The 26,874-nt window shown below is 36.1% G+C and overlaps 2 protein-coding genes across 2 annotated transcripts in view; both read left to right on the top strand.

The window, feature by feature from the left end:
* The first annotated feature begins 16,635 nt into the window (after window positions 1–16,635).
* LOC136030418 (uncharacterized) lies at window positions 16,636–19,040 on the top strand. The gene is made up of 2 exons (XM_065709383.1): window positions 16,636–18,847; window positions 18,898–19,040. Exon 1 carries the CDS (start codon window positions 17,085–17,087, stop codon window positions 18,828–18,830), a length of 1,746 nt encoding a protein of 581 aa, XP_065565455.1. The 5' UTR covers window positions 16,636–17,084; the 3' UTR covers window positions 18,831–18,847; window positions 18,898–19,040.
* A 4,294-nt stretch (window positions 19,041–23,334) lies between these two features.
* LOC136030417 (uncharacterized) overlaps window positions 23,335–26,874 on the top strand; it is a 33,166-nt gene continuing 29,626 nt past the window's right edge. The window contains exon 1 of the mRNA XM_065709382.1: window positions 23,335–23,655. Within this exon, the coding sequence (XP_065565454.1) occupies window positions 23,375–23,655 (281 nt within the window). The 5' untranslated portion in view covers window positions 23,335–23,374. The remainder of the gene's footprint in view (window positions 23,656–26,874) is intronic.

Genomic DNA, 26,874 nt, shown 5'->3' with positions numbered 1-26,874 from the left:
TAACGAAATTACTAAGTCTGGGCAAATTCCAACAATTTGGAAACAGGGTTTTATTACCCCTTTGAAAAAGAAAAACGGAAAGCCTGGCTTTGATGGCGTTCGACCTATTACGCTTACTCCTATTTTTTCAAAATTGTATGAAGGATTCCTTGCAGATTTGCTAAAGGAAAAAATCCTACCTCTTACTGACCTGAAACAATTTGGAAACTTAAAATCAACTTCTACTTCCCACTACCTCGTTTCTCTTATTGACCACATCGGGAAAATCCTCGAAAAACCTAATTCCTGGCTAAACTTAATTTCTATTGACCTTCAGAAAGCCTTTGACCTTGTTAACCACAATATTTTAATTGAGAAACTAGAAAGCGAGTTCAATATCGAACCCTTACTGGTAAAATTAGTTGCCTCCTTTTTAACAAATAGATCACAGGTGGTTAAATACCAGAACCATTACTCAAATCCTCTCCCTATCTACAATGGCATACCCCAAGGAACTCTCCTAGGCCCCCTCCTTTTTTCAGTCATGGTTAACAGCCTTGCGAAGGAAGTTCCAGACCGTTGGAAATTTGTTGATGACCTAACGATTGTTGAAAGTTGCTTCAGAAATTTACTAAGTGACCCTATGAGTATTCTCAATGAAATTGGAAGTGAGGCTTTGGACCTAGATATGACCGTAAACCCCTCTAAGTCCATGATAATGCCGATTTGTTTCCTCAAATCCTCGCCCTGTTTTCTTAATCCTATCCCTCCTGAAATTTATGCATCCTCGGTTAAATTACTTGGAGTCACAATTTCTTCAAATTTAAAGTGGGATATCCACGTTAAAGATATCATCCATAAAGCTAATGCGTCTATCGCCCTCCTTAAGCTCCTAAATAAATATAGCGTCCCCCCTTCTCACTCCTTAAGGTTGTACACGTCTTTTGTCCGTCCGCATCTTGAATATGCTTGTCCAGTTTGGCACCCTGGCATCTCCCGTGAAGAATCAGACAAAATTGAGTCAATCCAAAAAAGAGCCTTGCGAATAATTTTCAAAGAAGGCAAGGTGCCTTACTCTCTGCTCCTAAAAAAAGCTAGTTTGGAAACCCTTGAGCGAAGGAGGTCGTCGTTGTGCCTCCGTTTTTCAAAAAATGCAATAACGAACCCTCGGACGGCAAATATTTTCCCCAAACGTCACTCACCATCCAGATTACGACAGCCTCGAGCTGTTTCTGAGCCTATCCCAGTTTTGTCTCCCATTCGCTGCGTTACTTCCAGATATGAAAAAACCTTTGTCCCCTTCATCACAGAAAAAATAAATAAAATAGCCAACTAGTTTCTCCCCCCTTCTTTTTTTTTGTGAGGTGCTTTAGGTCGTTACACTAATTTGCTTGCCTCCCGCTGTTTTGGTTTAGTTTCCCTTTTAATTCATATGTGTTTTTCGTGTGTTTTATGCTTCGTTCTTTTTTTGTGAGTTTTTGGACTTTTTTTTAGTGTCCCTTTTAATTTGTAGATATATATGTTTATTTCTTGTTCATTTCTGTGTTATTATACTTTTTTGTCCCCTTTCCTTTTTTTCTGACTTATATATTTATTTATTTATTTATTTGACTCATAATTTGATTATTTATTATTATTAGCTTTGTGTTTTTTGCTTTGTTTGATTTATTAGTCGACTCCGAAGTCCGAATTCGGCCCTTTGAGGGCTTGTGATAGTGATTTTTTTGAAATAAATATCTTATCTCTCTATCTCAATAAAAAACATGTACAAAAGTCTTTAAAATGGGGGGGTTTGGGGGGCGGCAGCCCCAACTGCCTCTCCTAATTCCTGTACGTTTTAAGGTTCGTTTTTGGGACGCAGCCTCTTTAACTCTTTAAGAAAACGAAGTTTTCTTCATATTATTGTTACTAGATCCATTTGGAAGCAAACTGTATTTCTTGTAACAAAGGGGAAAGCCTTAGGACTTTATGGGTGTGAAAGTCTCCGATTTTTAAGGAAAATACCTCCCCAGCCACCAGTAAATCCTCTAAATTTAAGAAATAAAGATTAAAAGTATATTTTTAAGGTCCATGAAAATACTGGGCGAGCAGAGCAAATATTTTGCAACCCACCCCCCTGTACTTTATTTCCATTAAATTAAAATTACACATTGATTATTTGAAATTTTGCAGCACTAAAATTTGTAGGCTCAGTGCAAGTGCTGCCCTCTCTAAAATCATTTCGAAAAAAAAAGACTGGAAGAAGAGATATAGAAAAGACGAATTTCTCTACTGGGATAGTCATAATGGGATCGTCATTTGTGTCCCGGTGCTTTGTTGATGGTGATTGCTAACCGAACATTCCTTGTGTCCCGGTCGCTTTCTCTTTGAGTGTCCCGGTCGTCATTTATATTCCCTATGTCCCGGTCGTCATTTGTGTCCCGATGTCCCGGTGTGTAATTTCGTCAATCAACAAACATGACGTCAGTCGACACAGAAACATGACGTCACCTGACAGACACACAGACAGACAACTTATTTTTATATATATAGATAGATAGATAGATAGATATAGATGTGTCGCGGTGTCCCGGTCGTCATTTGTGTTCCGGTGTCCTGGTCTGTAATTTCTCTTTGAGTGTCCTGGTCGTCATTTATATTCCCTTTGTCCCGGTCGTCATTTGTGTCCCGGTGCTTTGTTGATGGTGATTGCTAATCGAACATTACTTGTGTCCCGGTCGCTTTCTCTTTGAGTGTCCCGGTCGTCATTTATATTTCCTATGTCCCGGTCGTCATTTGTGTCCCGATGTCCCGGTGTGTAATTTCGTCAATCAAAAACATGACGTCAGTCAAAACACAAACATGATGTCACCTGACAGACCCACAGACAGACAACTTATTTTTATATATATATAGATTTATATTTTTGTGCTACATTACTGATATCTTGTGATAACGATTTATTCAAAAGATAAAAAGATCATATAGCAAGGGCTTTGGGATTACCACAGCGCCTCAGAATCTTGGGGCCAGGGTTTTAAGTTATATCCCAGGGGCATATAAGCTTTTTATGGAAGGTGCGGTCGTTAGCACTTTAGAGGAAGCTCATTGATTGGAAATATATAGTTTTAGTTCTTTTTAATAGTCAAAATCGGTGTAGGACATCTTGCCCCCCTTCCCTGACAACCTGTTTTCCCAAAACTTATCTAATCAAAATTGTGAGATGGCCATTTTGTTCACAATAGTTAAAAGAGCACATAACAATGGCTTCAAGGTGGATACAGTCCTCCAGAGCCAAGGTGAAAGTTATAAGTTATTCCCCGGCAATACAGGCTCCTATGGAAATAATGGCTGCATAAACTTTAAATTGGAAGGGGGTCATTTGATTAGAAGTTGGAAGAGCTAATGCCCTTTTCACAGAGAGGGAAATTATTCTGTATATGAAAGGGGCTGTCCCCTCCTCAACGCCCCACTCTTTACGCTAAAGTTTGACTCTGTCAAACTTTCTAGTTCTCATTTCACAGTTCTACTTTTCAAAACAATAAGAACTTTAGCGTAAAGAGCGGAGCGTTGAGGAGGGGACAGCCCCTTTCATATACGAAATAATTTCTGTTCATTTTAAGTTCTAATGTCGCTATCTATTTTCAGTTAAAAAAAAAACTTGGTTTTTAAAATTTAATCTCACAAATAGAATGAGATTATTCTTCACATGAAGTTGTGTTTCAGGGAAATGGCTACTGTTTATACAATTTCATTATAGATTGTTGTCACAGAAGGTTCAAAAGAATCGGATAAAGTAAACACCGTATTCACATTCTATTTACATACCTGAATAAATTAAATAATCTTTACCGGGGTTCTTGGCGTTTATTACCCCGGTGATTACCCCCCCCCCCCCCTGGAAAAAATCCCCCGCGGAAAATACCCTTCCTTAGAAAATACCCTCATGGAAAATACCCTTCCCCTGTGGAAAATAAGGTTTCCGAATTTGAGACTTTTATTTGAGTTGTTTTAGTTTCGTTCAAAAATGCTAGGGTACGGGAAAAAGAGAAAATTTATACACTAGAAGTATTTTAAAAATTTAGCAAAAAACTGCAAATCCATTTGTGTTGATTTTTTTTTAATTTTTAAGAATTAACGACGCTTCTTGACTACTAAGGTCCTTGCGTCGGCCCTGCAGAGCATTACTGCAGCGTGATTCGATCTCTGGGTCCCGTATTACCAAGCTAAGGTCAAATCCACTGCGCCACCACAGGACTCCATTTGTGTTGAAAAGACTTCCATATGAACTTTTGCAATTTTTGGCAGTAGCGGGTGTCAAATGAAACATAATTGAAAAAAAATATAGGCCAACAATCATCAAAAGTAAGCTAAAAAATATGGCACCAAAAAGTTTAAAAAGGCTTTGCTATTCTTGCAAAGGATAGTTGGCTCTGGGAACCATTAAATTCTTATTCTTTATGTTTTTAGGAATGAAAGCGTTGTCAAATTCTGCGATTTTTTTTCCTATCTTCCAAGTGTAAAACTACTATAAATCACAAATAATAAATAAATAAAACCCAAAACTAACCAAAATTACGATAGAGTCTAGTCAAACTCAAAACAAGCAAAAATTAAAAGGAGTATGGCTGACAACAGCCAAGTCTTCTTCAGACCAGAGCACAATTTGCACTTTACTTTAAAAACAAAAACAAATAACCGTGTATTGTCAGTTTCTTACACATATTCTGATATTCATTTTTTATAGTCTTAGTTCTTCTTTAATTGTTAAAGTCAAAAAGTTAAAACATTTAAAATGTATATTCTTTTCAGAAAAGTGCAAGTTATGTTCTGGTCTTGAGAAGTGCGTGGGTTGTCAGCCCTACTCATTTTAATTGTTGCTCGTTTTGAGTTTGAATCGGTTATATATTGTAATTTCTGATCGTTTTGAGTTTAGTTCATTTGTTGATGGTGATTTGTCGTAGTTTTACGCTTGGAAAATTATTTGAATTTATTTCTATCCATTTTGGGCTTAACGAGGCAGTTAAATATTCTTTGACAAACGTGTGTCATGGAAAAAGTTTTTTAAATTCATTTCCGTCCATTTTTGTTGACATAGTCTTTTAAGTTTTTTAAATTCATTTCCGTCCATTTTTGTTGACATAGTCTTTTTCATATAAAAAAAAAAAACATTTCTAATATGCTCCATACTTTTTACTTTGAAATTTTTTTGGCTTTATTTCTGCTCATTTTTAGTTCAATAAGGCTCTTTATTTTTTTATTAAAAAACTCATGTTTTCCATTAATGAATATTGTCTGTAAGCGATTAAATAAAAAAAAACAAGTTAATAAACCTTAAAACGAACTGAAATTATTACATATATGAAAGGGGTTGCCTCCTCAAGACCTCGCTCTTTACATTAAGTTTTTTTTTTATAGAATTTCAAAACAAAGTTTATTTTCCTAGTTACACGGCCATTGTGTTTCAGGAATTGTTCTTAAAGAATTAGGACAAAAAGTCAAAACTTTAGCGTAAAGATCAAGGTCTTGTAGAAAGGGCAACTCCTTTCATATACGTAATAATTTCTGTTCAATTTAAGTTTTGATGTTGCTAAGTTTGATTTTGATTTCTGGTCGTTTTTGAATAAAACCGGGAAATCCGGTGAAAAATGAAAAATGAAAGGTGTTTTGGTTGAAACGTGTTTATGAGAAATTCCGGTACTTGTGTGTTTTACGCGCACTCACTCAAGTGTACGATGTGTAAAAATCGAGAACAAACCGGTTTTTTCATTACTTAGAAACAAATTTGGGCTATATATTTATTTACACATTAGGGGGCGGGATTATCGCGGGTCTGTATGAAAAATGTGTTAGGTACAATTATTCTCCATATTATAAAGTAAGAATTGTTTTCTGACTTCAAACTGTCGAAATACTTTATTCCCCCCCCCCTGTCGTGTGCAAATATATAGCCTAAATTATATATTTTCATCTATTCTGTTACTTGTGTTTGTCTTGTCTCGTGCTAAGCTGGAAAAAACCAACGGAGAAACCGATTTGTTTTCGAGTTTTACACAAGCGTAAACTTGAGTGAGTGGCGTATAATACACAATTACCAAAATTCCTTCCCCTACGGAAAGAAAACTCAAATAAAATTTTCAAATTTTAAAAGCCTTATTTTCCACTGGGGGTGTATTTTCTGCAGGGGGTTGTTTTCCACGGGGATTATTTTCTGCAGGGGAGGTATTTTACGCAGGGGTATGTTCCACGGTTTTTTTTTCCAGTGAATATTTTCTGGGGGTGGGTACTCACCGGGGAGGGGATAACGCCAACCACCCTTTACCAGTTTCAAAGCAATAAGGTTATCACCATTTAGAAAAATAGATGCGTTGAGGACACTCAGTTGAGAAACATACAGTTTAAACAGTAGGCCTAGAGGATTGATATAAAAGCAATGGCACTTTTCAAAATAACTGATTGACATAAAATAGTGATACTGTACTAGGATACTTTTTTGTCCTTTTAAAAGCACGAAAAATATAAATGCATGTGCTTTAAAAGCACGGAAAATATTAATTGGCCAAGTTGCGAGTACCATGCTATTCTATTGGAATATTTCTTTGTAGTTTTTGTGGGGATAATCCAATTTTGTTAAAAAAAAATTATTGACAGCATTCTTTCTTGGATGTTACCCTTATGGGCACAATTCTTGTGGCTACAAAAGTGTTTGAATATAATTTAGGAAAGTATAGGCAAGAAGACAGCAAGGCAAAACTCCTTTGAATATCAGCATTCTTATGAGCCTACCATATGATTTCTTTTTAGATAATTTGCATAGTTTGAGCTTTTTTTACTTCTTTATTAATCAAGGGCAGCCAATTTTGGTCCCTAAATTTTGAAAAGCATATTGCACACGTTGCTGTATGAATGATACATAATTTGATTAACTATTGAGCCACATGTGACTAATATAATTTTTAATTCTCCACATTCCGGTTGTAACAGAAAATTCATACTCAATACTTTCACTTATAAATGTAAAAAATGTAATAAAGAAAATATTTTTTTTACCTTTGGAACTATTTGGGTTTGTCATTATACAAGGCAATTCACTATTACAATGGAGCTTGTACAGACATGCCATCTTTGATACACAAAAAAAAAAAAAACGAACAATTCAGACGGTTACAATACATGGAAAGAGGATACTTTAAATTGATCATTCTTTCCTTGTCTTGCATTTTCAGCTACTGACAATAAAATAGCACAATCATGGTTACCCCCAGGACTAAGCTCTTCTAATTCATTCTTTAGGTTCTACTTCGAAATACTTTTCTGTTACAGTTGATTCCTTTGTAACAGAATCTGGCCAAAGTTCTCGACCCAGATTCTGCTGAATTATCCGAAATTTTGTATCGTTTTTTTTTTCTCTATTGGTATCATTTCTCATAATGATTATGGTACCATTTCCCATATAGAATATGGATTAATTCATCATAATGATTACCGAATCTTTTGATTCGGTAATCATATGTATTTTCTGATAAAATCTTACGTATTTTCTGATAAAAACATAAATATTAAGGAAGATTATTTTTATTAGCCTACCTGGTTTGATTTTTGTGTTGCCAATTGACCGTCCGCCAAATGTGAGCCTATAGACCCCTTGGCATGTTGCTTTTTTTTTTATAAGTTAATTTGTGATATATTTAAACACGAAAAAAAGTTTAAGAATATTTTTTTTTTCGAATGCTGTAAAGTGGTAGACGTTTTTTCTGATCAAATAAACATAGATTTTTTTTTATGTCTATTAGATCCCTTTTCATCGTAAACCGATGAAATCAAACACCTTCAGTGAACTTATCACTTTTTAATTTCCAAGTGTAATACTTCGTCACATTAATTCTTCCTTTTCTTCATTTTCTGCTTCTGGCAATGCGAGAGTAGTATCTTGGATAGGCACAGAACTTGGCTCTTCTAATCCATGCTTTAGACCTGTTTCTTCTTCGAATTGTTTTTCCGTTACGATTGAACAATTTGTAATACTTAATTCTCCGGAACACTCAAGTTGAGCATTAACAAAACTTGTCAGCGTCTAGCTTCTTTGACACTGATTCAAGTTGAACTCAGGTTGAGTGTCAACTAAAATATGTCGGCCTCTGATTATTTTGTCACTGATTTCAGGTGTAACGTTCTCAAAGATATTCGATACTTTCCTTTCTTTTACATCTTGTTCAGCGTCAGTACTTTTTGTTGTTAGAATCGATACCTATGGAGCACCATTAGATGTTTGAGACACCGGAAGAGATACAACGACAAGAGTAGGCACAATTAAATCTGCAACGGGATAGGTTTGCATCACTAGATTAAACAAAATTTCAGTGTAATACTTCGTCACATTAATCCTTCCTTTTCTTCATTTTCTGCTACTGGCAATGCAAGAGTAGTATCTTGGATAGGCACAGGACTTGGCTCTTCTAATTCATTCTTTAGACCTGCTCCTTCTTCGAATTGTGTTTTGTTACGATTGAACAATTTGTAATACTCAATTCTCCGTAACACTCAAGTTGAGCATCAACAAAACATGTCGGCGTCTGGTTTCTTTGTCACTGATTCAAGTTGAACTCTGGTTGAGTGTCAACTAAAACATTTCGGCCTCTGATTATTTTGTCACTGACTCCAGGTGGAGTGTTTTCAACGATATTCGATACTTTCCCTTCTTCTACATCTTGTTCATTGTTAGTGCTTTTTGTTGTTAGAATCGATAATTTGGAGCACCAATAGATGTTTGAGACACCGGAAGAGATTTAACGACAAGAGTAGGCACAATTAAATCTACAAAGGGATTGGCAGGCATCACTAGATTAAACAAAATTTCAGAGTGTAATACCTCGTCACATTAATCCTTTATTTTCGTCATTTTCTGCTACTGGCAATGCGAGAGTAGTATCTTGGATAGGCACAGGACTTGGCTCTTCTAATTCATTCTTTAGACCTGGTTCTTCTTCGAATTGCTTTTCTGTTACATTTGAGTCCTTCGTAACAGTATTCACAAGACTTGTTTGTTCTGGAGTGGGCTCAGCTGATTCACTATATGGGTAGAGTCTGTCTCCTAATTTTGAGTGTCTAATTTTTTTACTGCTGCTTTTATAGGGCGTTCCACTATTTTTTTTTCACCCGTGATTTTTCCAGTTCTATAGTCTAATACCGCTTCATAACTTGTTTCTTCTTCTCTTGAAGCAATACTGCGGCTTTCTGTAGACCGTAAAATGAATTTTCCTTCCCTGAAATTCCATTATACTTTTTGAGACACCGAATGTTCCTCATCTGTGGCAGTGTTGATGGTTCCAGCTTTAGAAGACTGGAGCTCTACTCCAGTAATCTCTGTGTTGCTGAAATGTTTAGGAATAAAAAAATTCAAGATTTTATTCATTTTGATCTGTCGAGTTAAGTTTCTCCACTGACTAAAATTCAGCCTTTTGTTTGGATCTTAGTTTTGACCCATGAACAATAAATTATTGACCATTGGTGAAATGGAGGATACAGATATTTACTTTCCAAAGCTTTCAAGTCTATGCTCTCCAAAAATGTTTCTGGTTCAATAAGTAAAAGTTGTGCCAATATTGCTCCCAAAGTCCATATTGTTTCTAGACCTATTCCACAGAGTCTATTCATTTCTTCCCAGATTTTATTGTCACTTCCTGAAATGAATTTATGCTTAGAGTATTGTATTTTTCTTTTATTCTTTGGAAATGGCTATTCAATTCGGATGGAAGATAAAAATTGTCAAAAGGTAGTGCACCTTTCACTATTTTCTCTTCCATGTATGTCGAGGTATCAAAATCAATTATAAATACTTTGAAATTGCCATCTATAAGTACATTATCTGTCCTTAGATCTCCATTAGTAATTCTACACTCTTCTAATCTCGCAACTATGGATACTATTTGATGGAATATATTAAGTACTTCACATTCACACAATACTTTTTGTTGGAATATTTTAATGACTTTACATTCACTCAACCAGCGATCACTTATTTAATCTTGCTTTATCTTTTCTTTGATGGGGATTAAAAAAAAGCAAATTTTTTTTAACTGAAAGTAAGGGGCGACATTAAAACTTAAATCAAACAGAAATTGTTCCGTATATGAATAGGACTGTCCCTTCCTCAACGCCTCGCTACTTACGCTTAACTGTGACTCTTTGTCACAACTCTACTTTTTAAAACAATAAAAACTAGCGTAAAGAGCAAGACATTGAAGAGGGATAGCCCCTTTCATATACAAAATAATTTCTGTTCGTTTTAGTTTTAATGTCGCTCCCTACTTCCAGTTAAAAAAAACTTGTTTTTCATTTAATTTCTTAACGTTTTTCAACTAATGCAGGTTTTAATTTGGTTCACCGTACGCCAAAAGTTAAAACAAAATCTCCAGATCAATTTTGGCAGATTTATTCCGAATATAAAGGGTTGCCCCCTCCTCAATACCGTGCTCTTTACGTTAAAGCTGTTAACGCTTTAAAGAAGCCTCATATTCTGATTAGACGGCCACCGTGTTTCAAACTTAGTTAATAGTAAAAATTTCGCGTAAAGAGTAATATATTGAGGAGGGGGGAACCCTTCATATGTGGCATTATTTCTGTTCCGTTTTTTCAAAAAATGCCGGTAAATCTGGCTCACCCTATATGAAATATCTCCCCCCTCATGGAAATCTCCTTGTGGAAATTTTAATCAGCATAAAGTGCACCCCCTCGTCCGTCCGATTTCCTCCAGACAGCTCCATTCTCGCTGAGAGTTCCCCTTCTTGTAAAACTGCTTGAGGAAAATTCATGCTGAAAAATTCTCATTAGCATTCTTTCATTTGAACAAGACTTCAATTGCTAATCTGTCTCTCGATAACTCAAGAAATGCCCCCCTTCCGTGGAAATTATTTCCCAGAAAACAAAACACGCCGATAAAAGCCCTTGGATTATTCCACCTGGACATCTCCACACAAGAAATTTGGCAAGGATAATATAAGACAATTAAAAAGAATTTCGTATAGTAATTCTGTTAAAACCCCCAGTGTAATATATCCCCTAGATTATTCACCCTCCAGAAATTTCCCTCCTCAAGGAAGATTCTCCTCATAGAAATCTACCGCACACACCCGCCAAAAGAAATGGCTATGTGCTTCCCAATAACAAATACTGCATGTAAACAATGGGCAAACTTCACAACTTGCAGCCCTTCCCGGGATTCTGTGGGTCATTCTACGCCTAAAGACATTGTTATTAGATCTTTTGACTGTGTTGAACAAAATGGCTATCTCAAAATTTTGGTCCAGTGACTTTGGGAAAAGAATGAGAATGGGAGGAGGCCTAGTTGCCTTCCAATTCTTTTGGTCACTTAAAAATGGCACTAGAACTTTTAATTTCAGTTTGAATGAGTCCTCTCGAGATATTCTAGGACCACTGGGTCGACACGATCACCCATAGGAATAAAAAAAAAACAAAAAACAAATGAACACGCATCCACGAACTTTCTTCTGGCAAAAAATACAAAATTCCACTTTTTTGCAGGTAAGAGCTTGAAACCTCCTCAGTAGGGTAGGCTACTCTGATACGCTGAGTCTGATTGTATGATTTTATGATGGTCCGATTATTAAGATCTATGACTTTTAGCGTTTTTTCTCCCTTTTTGCGAAATAAGGCAATAAGCCAAATATTATCAGGCACTTTACTTTTGGTGGGTAAGACTAATATCGATAAAAATCATATATTTGAAATAGGCATAAAAAACCTAATTCTTTTGAAGCATCTTACTTACAGTTCGCTCCTGAAATACTGAAATAATGACTGAAATAAATGACTGAAATAAAATACTGAACTTACACTGAAATAATGCATTAAGTCCATCTTTTTCTTCACTTAGGCAGCGGTATTGCGCTGCCAATGATGATAACTGAATGAATTTATAGTCATAATTTAAATGCTTACCAGAAGGGATGACAGAGCCATAAATCTTATCTGCCCACCCAGCGTAATGCCTTTAACAGCCAATTGAAAACTCTACATCTGCTTGAGATTCGACTAAAGGCTTTCTTTTGTGAAGTGTCTCAAGTCGAGCTAAGTAATCCTTATCTCGCAAGGCCAGCTCAACCAGTTGAAAATTAAAGTAAAATAACGGTTAAACATATGATGAAAGCAGATCCGTTTTTCAATGCACGTTTTTAGTCTTAACACTACGCGAGCTTGTTTGAAAACACAAATAGGTGCTTATAAGTTTGTCCTAATGTACTACACAATCTTTCAAGAACTTTAAGCAATGTTTAGTCAGAGAGCCACTCGCCGAAAATATGACTAGTAGGTGAGAGTCTTTTGCTTTTAGATTTGAGTCAATCTAAAGCTTTAACGTAAAGAGCAAGGTATTGAGGAGGGGGCAACCCTTTATATACGGAATAAATCTGCCAAAACTAATCTGGAGATTTTGTTTTAACTTTTGGCGTACGGTGAACCGAATTCAAACCTGCATTAGTTGAAAGACGTTAAGAAATTAAATGAAAAACAAGTTTTTTTTTTAACTGGAAGTAAGGAGCGACATTAAAACTAAAACGAACAGAAATTATTTTGTATATGAAAGGGGCTATCCCTCTTCAATGTATTGCTCTTTACGCTAGTTTTTATTGTTATAAAAAGTAGAGTTGTGACAAAGAGTCACAATTTAGCGTGAGTAGCGAGGCGTTGAGGAAGGGACAGTCCTATTCATATGCGGAACGATTTCTGTTCGATTTAAGTTTTAATGTCGCTCCTTACTTTCAGTTAAAAAAAATAGTTTTTTTTAATCCCCATCAAAGAACAGATAAAGCGAGATTAAATAAGTGATCGCTGGTTGAGTGAATGTGAAGTCATTAAAGTATTCCAACAAAAAGTATTGAGTGAATGCGAAGTACTTAATATATTCCATCAAATAGTGTTCATAGTTGCGAGATTAGAAGAGTGTGGAATTACTAATGGAGATCTAAGGACAGATAATGTACTTATGGATGGCAATTTCAAAGTATTTATAATTGATTTTGATACCTCGACATACATGGAAGAGAAAATAGTGAAATGTGCAATACCTTTTGACAATTTTTATCTTCCATCCGAATTGAATAGCCATTTCCAAAGAATAAAAGAAAAATACAATACTCTAAGCATAAATTCATTTCAGAAAGTGACAATAAAATCTGGGAAGAAATGACTAGACTCTGTGGAATAGGTCTAGAAACAATATGGACTTTGGGACTAATATTGGCACAACTTTTACTTATTGAACCAGAAACATTTTGGGAGAGCACAGACTTGAAAGCTTTGGTAAGTAAATATCTGTATCCTCCATTTCACCAATGGTCAATAATTTATTGTTCATGGGTCAAAACTAAGATCCAAACAAAAGGCCGAATACCAAATAAATTTTGGAATATTTATATTTAAGTCTACCGTATATAAGTCTATCGTAAAAGTCTATCGTAAATAATAAAACAGAAATTTCAAAAGAATTGAAAGTAAATTTCAAAAAATTTAATTCCATAAAGAAGACTGAAAATTACAAAGCAGAAACTGAGTTCTTCCCAGCACGTAGATCTTGCGTGTACTGTTTTCAACTTGTAGGCTGTTGATGCTTTAAACTAGGTAGGCCGTGGATGTTTTAAATTCGGTAGGTTGTTGATGTTTTAAAGTAGGTGGAGTGTTTATGTTTTATACTAGGAAGACTGTTGATGTTAAGCTGTTAATATTTTAAACTTGGTAGGCTGCTGATGTTTCAAAGTAGGTAGGCTGTCGATGTTTTAAACTAGTTAGATCGTTGATGTTTAAACTAAGTGGGCTGTTAATATTTTAAACTAGGTAGGTTGCTGATGTTTTAAACTAGGTATGTCGTTGATGTTTCAAAAACGGGGGGAGGGGGGTAAAACCCCTCTATTTAAGCCTTTTGCCTTGTTCAAGCCTTGTGACGAGGTAATCTTAAACAGTGAGAATATCGACCAAGTGGATAGCTTTACATAACTTATTATTAGTAAAATAGTGAGTTAATTAGTGGACTTTGGTTCATTTAAAGTAGAGAAATCGGGCACTAAGAACCCTAGCTACACCGCTTATAACGTCATAGGATGAGATCAAACATGTATTTAGTTATAGTGTTACGTCATTGAAAATTGTTTGTAATGACGTTATTTGAAGATATAACTTGGTTTATTTAGTATAGCTTAGTCAGTGTAAAAACTTAACTCGACAGATCAAAATGAATAAAATATTGAATTTTTTTATCCCTAAAGAACACAGCAAAACAGAGATGACTGGAGTAGAGCTCCAGCCTTCTAAAGCTGGAACCATCAGCACTGCCACAGATGAGGAACATTCGGTGTCTCAAAAAGTAGAATGGAATTACAGGCTAGGAAAATTCATTGTACGGTCTACAGAATGCCGCAGTATTGCTTCAAGAGAAGAAGAAACAAGTTATGAAGCGGTATTAGATTATGGAGCTGGAATAATCACGGGCGAAAAAAAAATAGTGAAACGCCCTATAAAAGCAGCAGTAAAAAAATTAGACACTCAAAATTAGAAGACAGACTCTACCAATATAGTGAATCAGCTGAGAACACTCCAGAACAAACAAGTCTTGTGAATGCTATTACGAAGGACTCAAATGTGATAGAAAAGCAATTCGAAGAAGAACCAGGTCTAAAGAATGAATTAGAAGAGCCAAGTCCTGTGCCTATCCAAGATACTACTCTTGCATTGCCAGTAGTAGAAAATGATGAAAATAAAGGATTAATGTGATGAGGTATTACATCTGAAATTTTGCCTAATCTAGTGATGCCTGCCAATCCCTTTGTAGATTTAATTGTGCCTACTGTTGTCGTTAAATCTCTTCCGGTGTCTCAAACGTCTATTGGTGCTCCAAAGGTATCGATTCTAACAACAAAAAGTACTAACAATGAACAAGATGTAGAAGAAGGGAAAGTATCGAATATCGTTGAAAACATTCCACCTGGAATTAGTGACAAAATAATCAGAAGCTGACATGTTTTTGTTGACACTCAACCTGACTTCAACTTGAATCAGTGACAAAGAAACCAGACGCCGACATGTTTTGTTGATGCTCAACTTGAGTGTTACAAAGAATTGAGTATTACAAATTGTTCAATCGTAACGAAAACACAATTCGAAGAAGGAGCAGGTCTAAAGAATGAATTAGAAGAGCCAAGTCCTGTGCCTATCCAAGATACTACTCATGCATTGCCAGTAGCAGAAAATGAAGAAAAGGAAGGATTGATGTGACCAAGTATTACATTCTGAAATTTTGTTTAGTCTAGTGATGCCCGCCTATCCCGTTGCAGATTTAATTGTGCCTACTCTTGTCGTTGAATCTCTTCCGGTGTCTCAAACATCTAAAGGTGCTCCATAGGCATAGATTCTAACAACAAAAAGTACTAACGCTGAACAAGATATAGAAGAAGGGAAAGTATCGAATATCTTTGAGAACGTTACACCTGAAATCAGTGACAAAATGATCAGAGGCCGACATTTTTTAGTTGTCGCTCAACCTGAGCTCAACTTGAATCAGCGACAAAGAAACCAGACGTCGACATGTTTTGTTAATGCTAAACTTGAGTGTTACGGAGAATTGAGCATTACAAATTGTTCAATCGTAACGGAAAAACAATTCGAAGAAGAAACAGGTCTAAAGAATGAACTAGAAGAGCCAAGTTCTATGCCTATCCAAGATACTACTCTCGCATTGCCAGTAGCAGAAAATGAAGAAAAGGAAGGATCTAATGGTGTTCCAAAGGATCACAAACCTGTGATCTTGCGCGTTGAAAATCCTCCCAGATATAAATCGCCCGTAGGTTTTCAATTCTGCTGAAAATTTCCGTGAACATTTTCTCGGACATTAGCTATCCTCACACATAAAGTCACCGACGAGAAAGAAAGAAAGAAAGAAAAAAAATATATATATATATATATATCAAAGTGGAAGTAGCCACTACCCTGAAAAGTGATAAGTTCATTGGAGGCGCTGAATTTCATCGTTTTACGATGACAAGGGATCTAATAGACATAAAAAAATCCATGTTTATTTGATCAGGATAAACGTCTACCATTAGGCCAATAGTTTATTATATTGCATAGATGTTAAGAAATGATCAAGTACCTGTCATGCCCTTCTAAAAAATATTTTTGAAAAAATGAATATGTTTGATCTAAAATGCTAAATACAAGCCAAAAATGCTTGTGTAAAAAAATATACGAATGAAATTAAGGTTGTATGGGACAAAGGTAAACAATGGGGTCCATGCAGGAGCATTTTTCCCTAGATTTTCCTTTAAAGCAGATGTTGCAAAACATATTTTGGCTATTTTCACTAAAAAATACCTTTTTTTGTATACACAATTTTTCTGTCATTTTTTGGTATTTTCGTAAAAAAAAAAAAAATTCGTGAATTGATGCTACTGACGTTGAAATTCATGATTTTTTTCAGCTGAGGAGAGTTTTGTATTGACGAAGCCTACAAGAATATGGATTCACTAGTCCAGGACCAAAAAAAACATCCAGTACCCGTGTGGCATACTATTTCTTCTGGATTAGAGTCAGGGTCAGTGCTTGATCCTTTACGCTCAGCCATAGCTGACCTAGCTCTAAATTAGTATCAAGAAGCATCAAGTGAAGGTGAAAAGGAAGCGTCTGTGAAAGCACAAGAAGGCCCTCCCATTGCACTATTTGGCTTACTTGCCGTAAAGCGGTGATCAACACTACCATTAGGGCCTATAAAATCCAAAGCGGTATTATTTTTGTCTACTTTATCTTTAAAAAGTACAAAAATATAGTTTTAAGTCAATTAGACATTTCACAAATCTGCAAAATTCTTCACAGAATCCAAATTTATAATTCAGATAAGAATTCTTAAAATTTCAGGATGAGTTGAAAGTGGATATTTGGTTAATTCAAAATAACGAAATTGGACACTAACACTACTAGCTACACCACTTATGACGTCATATGATGAGGCTAAATTTATTTTAGTTAGTGTATCATTGAAAATAGTTACTGATGACGTCATTTCAACTATATAAACAGATTGTTTAGTACAGTTGAGCCATTCTAGAATTTATTGCATTAGTAACATGAAAAAAATCTTCCAAAATTGGTTTCACCGCTTTCTGCAAAAATTAACAAGCGCATCAGACATTAATAACGATTTACCATGTTGTGTAAAAACATGTGAAAAATCGACAGAGCCTACAGATGCTACACAGATACAGCAGATCTTTACAGATGCTATGCCTAAGAATGTTGATTTTGAGCATGGAAATGACCCAAAATCAATTGAAAATAGGCACAACTACAAAAAAAAGCTTTGTACAGACTTCAAACCCATTCAAAAGATGGAAGAAAGTAATAGCATGTACCAAACTTTCCATTCAAATAAGAGAAGAGAAATACTTATCTATGACAAACCGAAAAATCCTTTTCATATAAAAAGCACACTCAGTAAAATGGAATACAACAAGCTAGCAAACCTTACACCGATAATAAAAGAAGTGATGATTGGACTTCGTAATGTAGTTTACAGTGTTTCAGCTGTAATATGTTGCTACAAGAATAAGGTAAAAAGAAGTGTTGACAGTATTCAGAGAAAGGCAGTGGTAGGAATGAAAAATATTATTGACCGTGTTAGAGCTATGACTTCTCGAGCTAAATGTGACGATGCACTTGTACCCGACATTAGCCATACTTCCAGCAGCAGCTGTAACCCTGTAAAGAGCTTAAGGACAAGTATAGAAATGTTTAATGATGATTACTGCTTGAGTGAGACAGTTATAGGAATAGGACGAAATGGAGAAGTCCTCCTCGCCAGCGACAGGCAATGCAACAGAAAAAAAGTTGCCGTTAAAATTGTGAAACTAGAAAAGAATGTCAAGATTCGAGATGAAATATCTGGAGTTGTTATCCCAAGAGAAATTTATTGGCTGAAAAAAGTCCAAAATATAGAAGGCTGTCAAAAATGTGTTGCCTCTTATGTTGACGAAAAAAATGCAGTTATTGTTACAGAATACCAAGAAAATACGGTTGATTTACGCAGGTTTATCTATAATATGCTGATCCCCTTCAAAGAACAGATAAAGCGATATAAAATAAGCGATCGCTGGTTGAGTGAATGTGAAGTCATGAAGATATTCCAACAAGAAATATTGAGTGAATGTGAAGTACTTAAAATATTCCAACAAATAGTATCAATAGTTGCAAGATTAGAAGAGTGTGGAATTACTCATGGAGACCTAAGGACAGATAATATACTTATAGATGGCAATTTCAAAGTAACTCTAATTGATTTTGATGCCTCGACCTACATGGAAGAGAAAATAGTGAAAGATGAACTACGTTTTGACAATTTTTATCCTCCATCCGAATTGAAAAGCCATCACCAAAGAATGAAAGAAAAATACAATACTGATAATTATAAATTCATTTCAGAAAGTGACATAAAAATCGCGGAAGAAATGACTAGACTCTATGGAATAGGTCCAGTTACAACATGGACTTTGGGAGCAATCTTAGCACAACTTTTACTTATTGAACCAGAAATATTTTGGGAGAGCACAGACTTGAAAGCTTTGGAAAGCAAAATATCTGCATCCTCCATTTCACCACCGGTCAAAAATTTATTGTTCATGTGTCTGAGCCAAGATCCAAACAAAAGGCCGAATACCAAGGAAATTTTGGAATATTTATATTTAAATCTACCATATATCGTAAATAATAAAACAGAAATTTCAAACAAAATGGAAAGTGAAAGATTTTCCATAAAGATGACTGCAAATTCCAAAGCAAAAGCTAAGTTCTTCCCAGCACGTAGATCTTGCGTGTGATGTTTTAAACCAGGTAGGTTGTTGATGTTTTAAACTAGGTTGATTGTTGGTGTTTTAAACTAGGTAGATTGTTGATGTTTAAACCAAGTAGGCTGTTAATATTTTAAACTAGATAGGTTACTGATGTTTCAAAGAAGGTAGGCTGTTGATGTTTGAAACTAGGTAGATTGTTGATGTTTTTTGGGTAGGCTGTTGATGTTGATGTTGAATTGGGTTTTTTGGGCTTGAGCGTCCCGGTCGTCATTTATATTCCTTGTGTCCCGGTGACCTGGTGTCCCGGTCTGTAACATACGACAATAGATCAATTGTGTTGTAACTTTGTTCACGATCCCATTCTACACATGTAGAAATAGAAGCAGTACGATTAGGTGAAGGCATTCCCAAATGCTTGAGAAGTTTGTTAGCAATAGATAAGCACAAATCTTCAATCATAACTCAGGTGCAGTTATAAATTTCTGTTATAAAGTCCAAGGTCATATCTGACCTTTCTAGCCGTATTTGGTGGAGTATATTCTCGGCCATTTGTGATTTGTATTTCTCCCATAACTCTGTAGAAGATGAAGGAGAGCAACTTGTGCCGGAAGACACGGGCCGTAATGTCATGTCTATGAACCGGCGATTGTCCAGGATGTAAAAGCTGTTGTATCTAATCCCAAGATGGATTATATATAAATGTAATAAACGACGAATCATTAATCTATAGGTATAATATTTCATTGCGCTGCATTTCTTATCCATTTCTTTGTTAGTGGCTGGATTTATCAATTTAATATTAAAGTGATAGCCGTCGGCTCCATCCCAAAAAATGATAAAATATTGTAGGGCATCGTAGCATCGACGAGTTTAATAAAAACTTCTCATTGAAACGCCTTCTAATATACTTATAATGACGTCATATACAAAGCCTTTGACGTCATATACAAATCACCAACCATAACGATTGCCACTTCGTTGATAGTTGCGTATCAGTAGGCATCAATTCGATTGCTGCTTTGAACAGAAGCACTAAATTATTAATCATGTGGAAAAGATGTTGCAACTCAGAAACGATAGTCCTTTCAACGTATAAAGTACTCAGCTAAGTTGCTTGTATTATTCCCAATCAGTAGTCGCGCTCTTCTTGTTAGAGTTTCAAATGCTTGTAGGACATGGCAGAGGAATATCATAGAGGGACAATCCGTAAGAGGCACTTTGCTACCTGAGTCTTTACAGAGCCCAGGGCATTTTGTGTGATCACCACTGAAGAAATGGTGAGGAATGGCATTAAGAGCCTCTATTAATTCTTTTGCGCCTTTGCCTTCTTGGCTAATTCAGATGATCGTTGCCCGGGCGTACCCACTTAGCTTTTTAATCATTATTGGAGTTAGCCTTTTTGAGCATTCTTGGCCACCAGTCTTCCTTTTATTATACAATCACGATGTAAGGCATTTGCAGGCATGATTTACGCATTCCACTTTCTCAATCATCCGTCCGTATGGAACCTTAGCGATCAACTCATTATACATGTTGGAGTCTCCATCAGCAATGAACCTCTTATATTTTAATTTGTGCATTGTTAGAGCTAAGCGAAATGCCTCTACTATTATGTCCGCTTCCATTCCTGTTGATGGTCCATCCCAGTTCAAAAAACACTTGTGATGGGGTTTTTCCGAATTTCTGTAACGAAAGCACATAGCACAAAACTTGTTTCGAACGCCAATATGGAGCAGCTTCTTAGAGTAGTATCCAATCACCACACCACATCCAGATAAAGCTCTGTAACGAGTCCCGTAGCTTCGCGTGCACCAACTTCCATCAACAATTACAGTTGTCTGCACAAGACCCTCGTGGTCGAATCCTTCTCCAGCTCTCAAAGCTGCCTCTCTTTCTGCTTTTCCATTTTGTAATAAATATTCGGCAAGGAGTTTTTCTGTTTTCTCGCAGATTTCACGCTCCTACTTTGAAAACACTGCAGACGCTGGAATATGTAGTCCTAATGTACAAAAAAGCTCCTCAATCTGGGCATGCGTAAGTCCAGCATTTATTGCTCCCAGGACCATCTCACGATTTAAATTTTTGGTCTCTCTGTCATCTGCTTGCGGTGCATTTTTATCTTTTTTTCGTGATGGAGGAGCTTCGGTAAATACTGACTCCTCCTCTTTGCAGGATTCACATCTGAATACAAATCTACTTCGGAGTCCTTGTAGATATTCTTTTTCAAAGATCATATTTGGGACGTCCTTGATGTCTTTGCAACTAAAAAAAAAATATATATTTAATAAAATAAAATGAATGAGACTTTCCCAAAAGTTTTAGACTGAAGAACTTGCCAACATATAGACCCTTTCGAAGAACTCGTCTAGTCCAACATATAGACCCTTTCGAAGAACTTGTCTAGTTCTTCGGCGTACCGCATTATTAGGTATTTTGGATATTTGCATCTACCAAGCTCTAAATACTTTTTACAAAGGCGCTGTCTATGTGTGGTAACACTTTTAAGATGCATACCTCGCTTTGATTTAATTTTCCCCATGATTTCGGCTTTGTGTGCACAACTTTACTGAAGGCTCCTGGCTATTTCTCATTTCTAGGTTACTTCATTGCATTGAAATAATTTATGAAAATTTTAACCTCTATTAACAAGCAGCTGATTATACCAGCTTGTCATTTTAGTCTCTGGGGGATATTATCGGTGATCTGAAAAGATTCTTTCTGACAACCGACTTGTAAAAATTTCAGGTAGCTGAAACTATTCTAGGGGACTGTTAGAAAACAGGAAAATACATCAAAAAATGGTTCCAATCATCTTATAGATTATTGTCTTCTGCTCATGATAGTACCGATTTTGTTCCAAAAGCAATATCCTTCATAGAGTACACTTGTGAAAAAGACCTAGACATTTTCTAAGATTTCTAAGCAATTAGAGGAAATAGAACAAAATCCTTTCAAACATTTTGTAGCATCTTCAAGAAGCTATGGCCTGATATTAAAAGCAGCATCATCCGCCAATCAATACTTGAGTACTTTTTAAATATAAATTTTCAATTTAACATGGGATTTTCGAGTTCCGTCAGTTCACTTAATCACCGCCTTAAGTATGTTAAGTAAACCCTACATATTTTGAGAAAGGGGCTCATGGCAATGTTATTTACTTGTAATTGCTGGGGGACTAGACGCAAAAGCCTCACCTGATATCTAAAAGGTACGGGTGAACCCCATTTGTTGCGGTCTTGTGGTTGCTCTTGAGCATACCGGAGCAAGTAGCTCTTCCACTTTCTGCCAAACTTTCGAAATCCATCAATGGCGTCGAGGTAATTTTTGACAGTTGTCCTCCAATTCTTCAATTGACCCCAGGACTTCTGTGCTAATCTGGCAAAGGTGCAGCTAGAAGCACTTGCTTGATAATGCGACAATTGGGTAGGCTACTCATGGTGGTTACAATCCTGTGACGCGTGATTTATCTACGCAATCCTGCAGTTGTTGTGCCCCCTAAGTTTTTAAACGAAACATTCTCCACTTTTGAGAAAATACCACTATCTAAGTTGTAACCAATAGGAGAAGGTCAGCTATTGCAGTACCTAGGACAGTGAAAAAGAACTAAGATATGCAGTTATTGGAAGTAGCAGATGCCAAATAAAAAAAAGGCAATAAAAAATGAAAAATTAGCAAAAAAAAACCTAAAAACATGTGACACCAATCTTATTAAGAAAGTGTAGTTATCTTTGGTAATCAGCAGATGGTTCATATTTTAGCCTTTATGGACAAAATTTGATGTCAAATTCAACTAATTAATTTGGGTTGTAAATCTTCACGGCTCAATAAATTTGAAACAACGAGTAGAAAAATCACAGAAAATCTCGGTTTTTAGGCATAAAATGACCCAAGGCAGTAGTCAGGATTTTTTTCGGAAGGGGGTTATTATTTTCAGGGGTCTACATAAAAAGTAATTAGGAAAAAAACCTTTTATATCTATTTTTGTTAAGTTTCTACGAATCGGACAGAAACTTCAGAGGGGGAGCTCAAGCCCCCCCCCAAGCCCCCCTCCAGATATGACCCTGAATACAACTAAACAAATCTTTGTATGTTGATGTCTTTATTACTCTAATAATTATTTTCTATCTTTGAAATTGGCATATTTGTCGTATTTCCTCCATTTTCGAATTGGTTGTCTGAATAAAATGAGTACGAATTTATAGTGCATTTGCTGAAGAGAAAATCAAAGGTGAAAAATAATGTCAGACTTTCTCTTGAAAAAACACTATTAACTTAGGGTTGTTTTCTTATTTCCTGTCAATGCTTAGTTTGCGAGAAATATGGTATATTTCTTCTGAATTTGAGTAAATGCGGTCTACCCGCCTCTGGATAATTAACAATATTAAAATAGCACGTTTCTTACTGAATTCGGTTTTTAATGGTTATGGGCCACAATAAAATAAAAATGTGTCATGACGTAACGAAGTTCAAAATTAATTATTAGCTCGACACAAAATAACAAATGATTATAAGAAAAGTGAAAGAGAATGGTACGAACATTTTAGTCCATTATCGTAAGCCAGACGAAAAACATGTGCAAGTTAATAAGTTCTTTGTTGATGTTGCATTTATTTCAAATATCTCAAGCGAGAGTTATATACTCAACTACTATTGTGCTTGGTACTACCACTGTGGCCCCGTATAACCGTACCTTTACTGTTTATGAGACACAAACTGTTACTGTATCTTCTAACCCTACATGCTACAAAATTCCTGAAAGATACCTACCTGATTGCAGAGAGGGGCGACAATTGTTTTCATTTGCAGATCTATACTCGCCAAATGGAATTATTGGCCCTAGTCCTGTTATCAGGTAAATAATTTAATTTCACTTCAAGCGCCCAAATATTCTGAGAAGGTAAGGTGTCAATTCATGAGCATTTTGGAACTAAAGTCAGCCAAAAGCGTTCAATATTGCACTTTCATAGGTAAGGCCGAATCCAGGGGGGTTATGGAGTTTGAACCATTCCTCCCTGAAATGTTTCTCTGACTCATAAAAACATAACAAAAATGAATATCAACAAATTTTTAATGCATTTTTATAAGTTTTTTTTTTAGCCCCTCTCCTAACGGAAAAAAATCCTGGATACGGCCCTATTCATAGGGTATTATATACAGACACTGGTGTGCTTGATAATAGAAATGTAGTTCCATATAATAGCACGTTTACTGTATATGAGACAGTTACCGCATCTTCAAACCCTACATACTACAAAACTCCTGAAATATACCTACCTGCTTATAGACTTATGGACTTTTTTTAATTTGCTTATCTATGCTCGCCAAGCTGGATTATTTGTCTTGGTTCTTCTATGAGATTAAAAAAAAAAAAGAGCGACCCGGCTCAATAGTGACCAAAACTCTAAAAAGCTGAATTTGATACCAATAGTTAAATTCTAAAAACAACCCATTTTAATGGTGATTTTAAATATATAAGTTTCATCAAGTTTAGTCTTACCCATCAAAAGCTACGAGCCTGAGAATATCTGCCTTATTTTAGAAAATAGGGGAAACACCCTTTAAAAGTAATGGAATCTTAACAAAAATCACACCATCAGATTCAGCGTATCAGAGAACCCTGTTGTAGAAGTTTCAAGCTCTTATCTACAAAAATGTGGATTTTTTTTGCCAGGAGACATCAGGGATGCGTGTTTATTTGTTTTTTTCCCAGGGATGATCGTATCGACCCAATGGGCCTAGAATGTCGCGAGAGGGCTTATTCTAACGGAAATTAAAAGTTCTGGTGCCCTTTTTGAGTAGCCAAAGACATTGAAGGGCACCTAAGCACCCTACCACGCTCATTTTTCCCAAAGTCACCAGATCAAAATTCTAAGATAGCCATTTTATGTAGCATAGTCGAAAAACCTAATAACTATGTCTTTGGGGATGACTTACTCCCCACAGTCCCCGTGGGAGGGGCTGCAAGTTACAAACTTTGACCATTGTTTACGTAATGGTTATTGGGAAGTATACAGACGTTTTGTGTGGGAGGGGGCCTAGGTGCCCTCCAATTTTTTGGGTCACTTATAAAGGGCACTAGAATTTCTGATTTTCGTTAGAACGACCCTTTCGCAACATTCTAGGACCACTGGGTCGATACGATCACCCCTGGGGAAAAGAAAAGAAAAAACAACAACAAATAAACACGCACCCGTCATCGATCTTCTGGTAAAAAATACAAAATTCCATATTTTTGTAGATAGGAGCTTGAAACTTCTACATTAAGGTTCTCTGATACGCTAAATCTAACGGTGTGATTTTCGTAAAGATTTTATGACTTTTGAGGTTTTTTCCCCTATTTTCTAAAATAAGGCAAATTTTCTCAGGCTCGTAACTTTTGATGGGTAAGACTAAACTTGATAAAACTTATATATTTAAATTTAGTATAAAAATACAGTTCTTTTAATGTAACTATTGCTATCAAAATTCCGTATTTTAGAGTTTCGGTTACTATTGAGCCGGGTCGCTCCTTAATACAGTTTTTTTTTTTTTACCACGGACTGTTTATGAAGTTTGATTGAAAATCAACATTATATTTTGCTTTGGTTAAGATACTGTCACGTTTAAGGGGTGTTTTCCCCTATTTTCCCAAATAAGGCAAATTTTCTCAGGCTCGTAACTTTTGATAGGTAAAAATATCTTTTGATAGGATTTGATGAAACGTATATATTTCAAATCAGCATAAAAGTTTGATTTACCTATTAGTATCAAAATTTTGTTTTTTAGAGTTTTGTTTACTATTGAGCAGGGTCGCTCCTTACTATAGTTCGTTACCATGAACTGTTTGAAATGATAGCTTACGCTCTTTGAACTGGAAGACTTAGAAATTGATAGTTGTACTAGTTTTTTGAAACCTTTGATGGTGATCTAGGAGTAGGCTATACAAGGCCTGAACGACTAAAGGCCCCTGTAAGGGGTAGAGATAGAGTTGGTAGTGGTAACGATGAAAATGATAACCATTTATATACTGGCTCTGTTGGATGTGATATTGACGGTGTCGTATGTGGTAAGGAAGATGGTACAGGTACTGGAGTTTATGATGACGATTACTATCTATATATATAAAAATAAGTTGTCTGTCTGTGTGTCTGTCTGTGGATCAGGTGACGTCATGTTTCTGTGTTGACTGACGTCATGAAATTAGTTGTCGTCATTTTTGCTTTGACGGTGACGTCATTCAAGATATTAAGACATATGTTCACGTAGAAATCTATTAATGTTTAAGTTTACAATGACTGATGAACTTACCATGGCAAAAGCCGATGAAGATGCTCAAAGAGTCTATGTCAAAAAACTTGCTGCTGATAGAGAAAGTCAGAAAAGAAAGCGTGCCGAGGAATTAAAAGAACAGCAAGGAAACAGGCTTGAGGCTGATAGAGAAAGAAAGAACAGAAAGCGTGCCGAGGAATCAAAAGAACAGCAAGGAAACAGGCTTGAGGCTGATAGAGAAAAAAAGAACAGAAAGCGTGCCGAGAAACTACCAGAGCAACGCGGAAGCAGACTTGCTGCTAAAAGAGAAAGTGAAAAAAGAAGGCGTGCCGAGGAATTACAAGAACAGCAAGAAATCAGGCTTGCTGCTGATAGAGAAAGTAAGAAAAGAAAGCGTGCCGAGGAATCACAAGAACAGCAAGAAATCAGGCTTGCTGCTGATAGAGAAAGTAAGAAAAGAAAGCGTGCCGAGGAATCAGAGCAACCTGAAAGTTATCGCCTGGCATTCAGGTACAACCCAGTCGATGATTATAGCTTGAGTAGATGTGTTCAAATCGGGACAATGTCTGAAATTTGTCCCTATTGCAAGGCCTTGAAATTCAATGGTGAAACAATGGGAATGTGTTGCGCCTCAGGAAAAGTTAAACTTCCTCTATTGGCTGCACCACCAGAGCCATTGAAGACGAATGAATGCTTGCCTGAAAAATTCTAATTTATGGGCACACGTAAAAATATTAAAATTAACTACAAATATGCGTGTCCGATTGCAAAACGATAACTCTGGTCAAACATTTTCAGATCAATTGCTGACAATTGGAAACGG

The sequence above is a fragment of the Artemia franciscana genome, chromosome 8 (genome assembly GCF_032884065.1).
Source record: "Artemia franciscana chromosome 8, ASM3288406v1, whole genome shotgun sequence".
Classification (NCBI taxonomy): Eukaryota; Metazoa; Arthropoda; class Branchiopoda; order Anostraca; family Artemiidae; genus Artemia; species Artemia franciscana.
This window is presented reverse-complemented; position numbering and strand designations above follow the sequence as displayed.

Coding starts and splice junctions, on each gene's coding strand:
- LOC136030418 (XM_065709383.1), top strand. CDS start 17,085: ATGAAAAAAATCTTCCAAAATTGGTTTCACCGCTTTCTGCAAAAATTA.